This window comes from Colobus angolensis, unplaced genomic scaffold (genome assembly GCF_000951035.1).
Source record: "Colobus angolensis palliatus isolate OR3802 unplaced genomic scaffold, Cang.pa_1.0 Scaffold204, whole genome shotgun sequence".
Classification (NCBI taxonomy): Eukaryota; Metazoa; Chordata; class Mammalia; order Primates; family Cercopithecidae; genus Colobus; species Colobus angolensis.
This window is the reverse complement of record NW_012115200.1, coordinates 4,542,509-4,551,832: the sequence shown is the minus strand read 5'-3', so window position 1 is coordinate 4,551,832 and position 9,324 is coordinate 4,542,509. Positions and strand designations below refer to the sequence as shown.

The following is a 9,324-nucleotide window of genomic DNA, read 5'->3' as shown; positions in this document are numbered from 1 at the left end:
CACATCCGTCCTGGAGAGTGTTCCGTGTGCTGGGGAGGTCGCACCCTCGGTTCTGTGTACGCGGGAGGAGAACGCGCCCTCGGTTCCGTGCGTGCGGGAGAAGGACGTGCCCTCGGTTCAGTGTACGCGGGAGGAGGACATGCCTTCGGCTGCTGTTGGGGTCCTGAGTCCCTGTCTTTCCTCACTGATCTGTCGGGTGGTTCTCTCCATGATTAGAAGTAGGGCACCGAGTCTCCCTGTCACTGAAGAACTGCTTTTCTCCTTGTCGTTCTATTCTTGCTTCAGATATTTTGGGGTCTCTTGTTAGGAGCAGGAATGTTTTCGTCGGAAAAATTCCTGGTAGTGAAATTGTTGGGTCAAAATATATGGCCCTTGTACAACTAGGCTGACCTTGCTGGACTTCAGTCTCAGGACGCTGGGCCACACAGCTGGGGGCTGCTGTCTGCACACCTGCGAAAGCCCCCGTCTTGTCTGCTCCATGGAGAAGTGACATCACGGGTTCATTTCTGCGTTCCTGACGGTCGGCGATTTCGTCTGCTGCTTGTTTCCTCTTGCTTTATCCTCTACCCTTCATTTTCTGTCCTGTCGTTGTGTGATGGTTTTCTAGGAACTCTGTCAGGTAGTTGGAACTTAGTAAATACTTGAATGATTAATGTGAGGACAGTATTAGTTGCCTATAATAACTAGTATATCCCTCATCAAATATGCTTTATTTTTCAACCTGGGCCTGGTGCTTATCGTGTACAAAGGTTTCCGTCCTAAGGAATCACCTTTCTTTCACCGTCCCGAGCGTTTTTCCCCTTACACCATCCACACAGCAGTGCGTATTTACAGAGTACTTCATCTGAATTTTTCTTGTTTTGTTTTGATAGGAAGTGGTTCAGTTTTGAATTTGATTTATCAGTAGACGTTTGGGTTTTCGAAAAGCCTCTGATGTTTAGAGTTGGAATGCAGGGAACCTCATGTCAGCGCTGGGTCTGTGAGCGTGGATGGTGTTGGGATGGGACTTCGCGTCTTTTCCTTAAAACTGGATGGTTTGTTTCATTTCCTTCCCTCCAAGATCGACCTGATGCCCCATGACCTCATCACTCAGCTCTTGCGTGTTCTGGCCATCGAGACCAAGCAGGAGAAGGCGATGGCCCACGCCGACCCCACAGAGCTGACGCTGAGCGGCCTGGAGGCCTTCTCTTTCGACTACATCGTCAAGTGGCCCCTTTCACTCATCATCAACAGGTGCGGGTTGGCCACTCGGGCACTTGCTAGGTCTTCATTCAGGTTTGGCAGAAGCGAGAACTGTGCCACCCAGTGGCCACCTCGTCCCACAGAGGACCCAAGGCGGCTCTCCCCGGCCTTCAGTGCCCGGGGGATTCACGGGCTGTCCGGGGGCCACCGTGCAGACTGGAGCACAGACACCATGTCCCCGACGCCGCCTGTCACGGACCTGCCTGAGGTGCCACTGCCTGTCTTGCAGGAAAGCCCTCACTCGCTACCAGATGCTCTTCAGGCACATGTTCTACTGCAAGCACGTGGAGCGGCAGCTCTGCAGCGTCTGGATCAGCAACAAAACCGCCAAGCAGCACTCGCTGCACTCCGCCCAGTGGTGCGTTCCTCCTCTATCCCCTGTGTGCCCTCCTGGTAGACAGCTCTGCTTTCTAGGCTTCTGGAAACGTCATCTGGAAGCGCACGTTTGTAGCTTTAGATCCATAATGCTTCATTTTCCTGTCTTGGGGCTGCGCGGCGCTGCCGTCCACCCCGCAGGGGATGCTGGCTCTGTCGCTTAGCCCTGTCTGGAGCCTTGTGGTGACTGCACGGGCATGGAGACTGCCCAGGTCAGTGTGCAGGACATAAGCTCCTCCCGAGAGCCGACAGTCACATCTTGCTGGAACCAGAGGTGCTTTGCTGCTGGTCTGTGGCTCTAGGGTGTTGAAAAAAGGGGTCGATGGAAGAGCTGCTTAAGAATTTGTCCAGTCGGGTGCGGTGGCTCCTGCCTGTAATGTCAGCACTTTGGGAAGCCAGGGTGGGAGGATTGCTTGAGCCCACGAGTTCGAGACCAGCCTGGACAATGTAATGAGAGCTCATCTCTTAAAAAAAAAAAGAAAATTGTTTTAATGAGCCGGCAATGCCTGTAGTTCCGGCGACTCAGGAGGCTGAGGTGGGAGGATTGCTTGAGCCCAGGAAGTCAAGGCTGCAGTGAGCCAAGATCCAGCCACTGCACTGCAGCCTGGGCGACAGCAAGACCCTGTCTCTCAAAAAGAAAAATTAGATGAAAAAGAAGTCATCTCAATCATGAAGCACAAATGTGCATCTGCTGTGTGGCATCTTCCTGGTGTGGGCTCCTGGGGCTCCAAGGAGTCCATCCACCAAGGAGCCCACATCCCAGTCTCCACTGTCCGGCTGGCTGGGGGTGTCCCTGCAGGGCACAGGTTGGTAGACGGTGACAGCTTGTGCTGGGCAGACACAGGAGCAGCGGCCATGTCTGATGGACTGGGAGGGGCACCTGTTTTGCAGAGGAAACAGCCACGTCCACTGGGTGCCGTCGGGGCCACGTCCTCCATGGCTGTCCTCCGTCCTCCGTGTCACTCAGGTTTGCCGGGGCTTTCACTTTGCGGCAGCGAATGCTCAACTTCGTCCAGAATATTCAGTACTACATGATGTTCGAAGTGATGGAACCGACCTGGCACATCCTGGAGAAAAACCTGAAATCTGTGAGGTTTAGCTCCATAGATCATGACAATTGAAAGCCAGTTTCCTTTCACATAATTAATGTGAGGGAGACAGGGAGGGCAGGAGAGGCAGGGGAGGGTAGAGGCAGGGGGAGGGGAGAGGCAGGGGAGGGGAGAGGCAGGGGGAGGGCAGGAGAGGCAGGGGGAGGGGAGAGGCAGGGGTTCCCCCTGGGGCGGAGCTGCACCAGCATCATTGCTGGCCACACAGGGGACCCCTTGCTGCCTGCCATCATCTGGGGACTCTGAGCCGTCATTGCCCCCAGGGTCATCCCTTCCACATTGCGCCTCTGAGGCTGAGGGGCCTGAAGGCAGAATCTGTTATTACCAAATTCTAGAAGCAGCCGCAGCCTCACTTCCTGTCTTCTGCCTTAAGAACTGAAACCCCTTCGGGGCGTGCCCATTATTTTTTTAGTGGTATTGGGAAGTTTTCCCCTAAAAGCCCAAGGCCCATTTAAGAGGTGGAAATGCGTAAACAGGAATGCGCAAAGCCCGCACGGAGCACGTGCACACGCGAAGCCCGTCTGTGGGCCACGTCTTTCTGAGAAGGGTCTTGGTCTGTTCCCCAAAGGCTTCCAACATTGACGACGTCCTTGGCCACCACACGGGCTTCCTGGACACCTGCCTGAAGGACTGCATGCTCACCAACCCCGAGCTGCTGAAGGTCTTTTCCAAGCTCATGTCTGTGTGCGTCATGTTCACCAACTGCATGCAGGTGCGTGGGCACGGGCGGCACCGCTGGGTGGGCAGACCGTATCCCAGCCGCGGCCGCACGCAGCCTGCTCACCTTTTCCTGCCCTTGTGTGGGTGGAGGAGCCGCTGGGATCTGAGTGTTTCCAGAACTCCTGGTCTTCCTGGCCGGGTGGTTCCCTCCTGGAGCCCCTGCCCTGGCAGCGTGAGCAGGGCTGTGTTCCTCCGAACCATCCTTCGGCCTCCGTGGTGCTGGTCTCTGTCTGGGGCCTTTGTTCATGGCGCTTGTGCGCTCTTTTCCTCAGCACTTGAGTTATTTGGTTCCGTTAAGGACCTGCGGGCACTAGTCACAAGCAGCTGCCCAGTGGCGATGGTGCAGAACCTGAGCGTCTAGCGGCAGAAGGGGCGCCTGGGGCCACGCTAGGGCTCCAGGGGTCTGGGGATCAGGCTGTCCAGGCAGTGCCACGGGGAGGGTCCGGGGGAGGGCACGGGCGCTATGAGCTATTGCTGACATGTGAGAGCCATCTCGGGGTCCCAAATAGGGAAACAAAAAACACTGCTCTTAGGAACGTTAGTTGGTCTCTGTGAAGGCAGATGCGGGAGCAGACCGTGGAATTCTGTCAGCACAGCTGAAGTCATTGCCCCTGCAGCCGCGGGGACGCTCTGTGTTCCTGTAGCCGCGGGGACGCTTGTATGTTCCTGCAGCCGCGGGGACGCTTGTGTGTTCCTGCAGCCGCGGGGACGCTCTGTGTTCCTGCAGCCGCGGGGACGCTCGTGTGTTCCTGCAGCCGCGGGGACGCTCGTGTGTTCCTGCAGCCGCAGGCTACAACAGAGATGCGGCGGGTGATGTACCTGCAGGACTTGTTTTTTCTGCAAAGCGTTGTGGTTGTAACTAACAGAAGCATTTCCTTGCGACTCTCCACCCCCTAGAAATTCACACAGAGCATGAAATTAGACAGCGAGCTGGGCGGGCAGATGCTGGAGCAAGGCACCGTCCCGGGGCTGCCCACAGGGGCCGAGGAGCGGGCCCGGAAGGAGCTCACCAGGAAGGTGCGTGGCCTCCAGGGTTGGCCAGAGAGAGACGCTTCCTCCCACCTGGGGCAGCAGCCTGAGCATCCTGACACAGAGAGAACAAACCTCCCCCCCTTTTTTTCCGTCTCCCCTTGGATTGAAGAAAAGACTTAAAATTTGCTTCCAAGCACAAGCACAAGAGCCTCTCTCACAGCCTTCTCAGCTCGCTGGTTCCCATTTCAGCCAGTCGGACTCAAGGGCGCCCCCAGAGATCTTCAGAGCAAGCACTGTGCAGGGCACCCTGGTGAGGACAGGAGCCACAGCCGCTGTCCCTGCTGAGCACCGATCCTGAGTTAGAACCGTCAGGCTCTCAGCAGGCACGGACAGGCCGCATGTCCTCGGAGGCATGGCCCTGTGGCACCGGCTCTGGAGTGGCATGGGGGGAGTGGGTAGTCCCATGTTCACACGCTGGAGTGGAGCTGCAGAGAGGAGTTGGGTTTGGGGTCCTGTGGGGGCCGGAAGTGAGGGACACTGAGAGGCGCCCCGACCTTGCTGAGAAGCTGCTGGGAAAGCTTGTGCTTTGCTTGTGGATCTGACCCCAAAGGAGAGCTCGAGTCACAGCCTTGTGTGGTCTGATCCTTGACCACCTCATCCCGCGAGGCCTGAAGTGTTTCTCTGAGTGCCGGGTTTTCAGGAACGTTTTTTGATCTCCTTTTTACCTTCAATCCCCTGAAAACATTGTGGAAGCCATGTTTTCTATTTAAGAAAAGAGGAAGGGAAAGGACATCGGCCTGCTGGGAACAGCGTGGAGCCAGGAAGGCCCACGGTGGGGGTGGGCATGGCTCACGTGCCCCGATTTTCTTTCCAGCACCTGGCCGAGCACGCAGACGCTGCGCAGCTGGTGTCCGGCTTCGAGGCCACCATCAACAAGTTTGACAAGAACTTCTCAGCTCACCTGCTGGACCTCCTGGCTCGGCTGAGCATCTACAGCACCAGTGACTGTGAGCACGGCATGGCCAGCGTCATCTCCAGGTGGGTGGGCGCCTGCCCCGGCCCAGAGCCTGCTCCAGTCCAGCGCCTGCCTCGGCCCAGCGCCTCCCCCGGCCCAGCGCCTCCCCCACCCCAACGCTTGCCCCGGCCCAGCGCCTGCCCCAGCTCGGCACGTGCCCCTGCATCCAGGCTCCATCTCCCCTGCACCTTCCCCTGGTCCACCTGGTGTAGCCTCCTTCAGAAGGTGGGGCAGGTCTGTGTCCTGGTGCTAGTGCTGGTCATGTGCCACTCCCTGAAGTCAGACTAGCCCGGCTCTCCCTGGGGTGTGACATTCTGTGCAGCTGGGCTGCCCCGTTGGCACCCTGCTGCTGTGTGTCCTGTGGGGCTGGTCAGGCCTGGGTCAGCTTCCCTCATGCTGCACTGAACACCTAGCCTGGGGAAAGGGGCCCAGCCCTCGGGGGGCAGGGAGGGGAAAGGTGGCCGAGCTGCCAGCCCGGAAGAGGTGCTGACCGGGAGTTGGAGGGTGCTATCCTTGGGGGTGCTGTCCTTGGGTGGGGGCTGTCCTTGGGAAAGTGCCTATTTGTGCTTTTGGACCACACTGTGCCCTGTGCCCCCAACAAACGTCCTGATTTCCTGAGCAGGGGTTTCTGAGGCTACCCTGCCTTGAGCACTGCTCCTTGGTTCTCGAAGCCCCTGACACCTCAGGCCCCATTGCCAGGCCCTGCTGAGGTGACGGGAGCCCCAGCTTTCTGGGGCCAGGAGAGAAGAAACCTGTGTTTGTGCCTTTGACCAGGACTACACAGGACAGAAGACCTTTCTGTGGAAACATTAGTGAGGTGCCTCACCCTCGCCCCTGTGGGGCCTCCTATGGTCTCTGTAGCCGAACCTTTCCCCGTGGTAGGAGCAGGGCTGCCCAGCATGCACCCGCAGAAGGGGTGTGCGCCCCAGCTCCACTGTCCTTCCTCACAGGCTTGACTTCAACGGCTTCTACACGGAGCGCTTGGAGCGCCTGTCTGCAGAGAGGAGCCAGAAGGCTGCCCCCCAAGTGGCTGTCCCGCGAGGGCCCCCGGCTCCTGCACCCAGGGTCGCAGTCACCGCACAGTGAGCCTTGGCTGCGACAGGAAGGAAGGGTGTGGGGTCAGCAGCGACTGGTGCAAATGGGTCCAGAATTTTCAAGTCAGAATGCTCCGTGTTCTCTGTCTTTGCAGTTCAAATATAAAGCAGGAATGATGGACTTACCTCATTTTGTTTCTCAAGGCGTTGGGTTTCATTTTATAGAAGCTGCCCAGACAGGGTGGGTGTCTCCCTGGATTTGCTAGTCTGTTTGCTTTTTAAAATTACACTGTCACCTTTTTGGGTGTTTTTGGTCTCAAAGTGGAAATTCATGGTGTTTAAGCAAGAAGCAAGCAAAGATGCATGCGGGGTGAGATCCAGGCCTGGTGTCCACATCCTTCCAGGAGAGCTGGGGCCGGGCTCCCTGAGGTTGGTCGGAACCGGGAAGAGCCTCTGGAAATGGCCAGGGAATCCCCGAAACCCACCAGGCATTGGGTTTGCTTCAGCCCCAGAGGCAGCCCCGTTCCTTCTGCTGAGGACTCACCCACCTCCACGCCCCTCCTCCTGCTGCTGCTCCAACTGGTCTGGGGCAGGAGGCCACAGACAGGACCCTCAGGCACCTGGGAGCCCACACCTCCCCCTCCATGGGACGTACCCACTGAAGAGTGGCCACGGGGCAGGCTCTGCTGCTGGCTGGCTCCCCTGCCCCACCCTATCCGGTGCTGCCTTGTCACGTAGAAGTTACTCAGCAGATTGACACCCTACCCAGTCCCCCTCGGGCAGTCGTCTGCCCTCTGTCTTCCCACCTTCTCCAGGGCTACAGTGGGCAGCACAGCCATCCCCGGTGTGACAGGGCCCTGGGAGCCTCAGGGCTGCCCTGGCCAGGTTGGTCTGCTCTGGCTACATTCTGGCCAAGCTGCCCCTTCCTGCCGACCTGCATGTGTATTGTCACCATTCAGCTCTCGGCACCTCGGCCCCCTTGGGCAGCGAGGAAGGGCCCTGGAGGCGAGGTTGGGAGGAACCATAGCTAGAACAGTTTCCTGTGGGGAACAAGGGTGTGGGCAGCTCTTGCCCGGGGCGGCCTCACTGAGAACACCACAGAGCGGGGGTGTGGGGGTGTCCAACTCTCTAGCCACAAACTGCTTCCTCTCCTCTGCAGCCTGTGCAGGTCTGGCCTGTGAGTAAACACATTTATCAGCAACCCGAGTTGTCACAGTCTTAGTGTTGCAGAGGATCCTGCTAGCTTTCCTGCCTGGCCGCAAGGCCCAGAAACCCCTGGTCTTGTCTCCTGGGCTCTGGAAAACCCTGGCCCTTGAGAAGTGGGGTTTGCAGGTGGTGACAGGAGGAGAGGAGGGAAACATCCAGGGCTGTGGAGTTCAGGCTCCCAGACCCCCCAGCGCCTGCTGGAGATGAGGGAGCTATGTTCTGTGGGATTGGGTGGGATTTCCTCCGCGTGGGAGGAGCCCATTCTGGCCCGAGCTGTGTTTTTAAGAATAAATCCCTGGGAGCTCAGCATCGGCAGGGGCCTTGCTGTGCCTCTGATGTGAGTAGCGTGCCGCCTTTGCACTTTTGCTGTTGAGTGACTTGCACCATGGGGTCAAGGAAGGGAAGTGTGATTGCTGGCTGGGCATTGTTCTATAATGCAGGGTCGCCTGCATGAGCCCAGGCACAGGCCAGCATCCCCAGCCCTACCTGGGAGCCTCATGACATTCCCGGCAGCCTGGGGGGCCTCGTCTTGTGCCACACAGGCAAGCAGACACACCCCCAGGCAGCAGAAGTCACCTGCAGCCCAGTGCCAGCCGCTGCTTTCTTGCTTTTCATGCCATTCACACTGGGGTAAGAATGGCTTTGAGACAAAATGTGACAGCATCACTCAGGCCAGCTTAGATCCTCAGGGTTCCCTGTCTTCCCAGGATAACGTCCAAGGCCCTGGCCTCTTGCCACTGCCCCTTGACCTCTGTCCTCTGCCCTAGGCCCGTGCAGGTCCCTGACTCGCCCTGCCCTGGGGCCCTCTCTCCAGGCAGGACTCCCTCCCAGCCCCTTGCTGGCCCTGCCCTGCCTCTCCCCAGGGAGGCCCTGAGGCTCTCCCCCAGTATGATGGGTCAAGCAGCACCCCGTGTGGTCGGCCGAGCTGCCATTCCTGCCACTACCACTGTTCCCACCCAAGGAGGGAGGCCTGGCTGTGAAAGTCCGAGGGAGGGGTCCGGGGTGGTCTGTCTGGGGAGCCATGGTGTCAGCCTGAACCTGCACTCAGCCTGAAGCTGAGCCCACCATGGGGAATGTGGCTACCAAGGGCAAGCATGCTTGGCCGCAGGCCTGAAGCGGGATCCAGACCACCGTGGGCTGCTGCGGGCTTTGGTCCACGTCGGCCAGCATCAGCTGCTGTCTGGGGATCTTAGGCTGGGGGCGGCCCCTGCACCTGACATCACCTGGGCTGGGACCCCCACCTGGGGCTCCCCTTCTGCACTTGGACACCTGGGGGCCCATTGGGTCCACGCCTATCCCACTCCAGCCCGTGCCTGTCCCACTCCAGTGAGGCCTCAGCCTGGTGGAGGGGGTGCAGGCTTGCGGGGAGCAGAGCTTCCCACAGGGCTGACCCTATGCACACAAAGCCATGAGTTGCCCCTGCCTGGGGCTTTCTGTTCCCCCAGGAAGTCAGAGCCCCCCTCTCCTGAAACCGCCAGGCGGCCCTCACAGGTCCCTTCCCCTCCAGGATCTCTCTGGCACCACCTCCTTCCAGCCGCCGGGTCCGCCTCTCAGGCCGCCTCTCGGGGTGCTGGCCGGACTTGGGACAGGCTGTGCCTCAGTTTCTTCACCTGTGCAAGGGAGGTTGTTGGATTGTTGGGGGAGGGGGAAGCCG

At 58.9% G+C, this 9,324-nt stretch overlaps 2 protein-coding genes across 3 annotated transcripts in view; both read left to right on the top strand.

Annotated features, from left to right (window-relative positions):
• Nucleotides 1-6,654, top strand: part of TUBGCP2 (tubulin, gamma complex associated protein 2) — a 22,238-nt gene extending 15,584 nt beyond the window's left edge. For both annotated transcript variants that reach the window (XM_011941978.1, XM_011941977.1), the window contains 7 exons: nt 1,061-1,233; nt 1,472-1,600; nt 2,585-2,705; nt 3,292-3,435; nt 4,341-4,460; nt 5,290-5,453; nt 6,381-6,654. In XM_011941978.1, the coding sequence (XP_011797368.1) occupies nt 1,061-1,233; nt 1,472-1,600; nt 2,585-2,705; nt 3,292-3,435; nt 4,341-4,460; nt 5,290-5,453; nt 6,381-6,516 (987 nt within the window). In that variant the 3' untranslated portion in view covers nt 6,517-6,654. The remainder of the gene's footprint in view (nt 1-1,060; nt 1,234-1,471; nt 1,601-2,584; nt 2,706-3,291; nt 3,436-4,340; nt 4,461-5,289; nt 5,454-6,380) is intronic.
• A 2,110-nt stretch (nt 6,655-8,764) lies between these two features.
• ADAM8 (ADAM metallopeptidase domain 8) overlaps nt 8,765-9,324 on the top strand; it is a 14,339-nt gene continuing 13,779 nt past the window's right edge. Inside the window, exon 1 of the mRNA XM_011941990.1 lies at nt 8,765-8,802. Coding sequence (XP_011797380.1) covers nt 8,765-8,802 — 38 coding nt within the window. The remainder of the gene's footprint in view (nt 8,803-9,324) is intronic.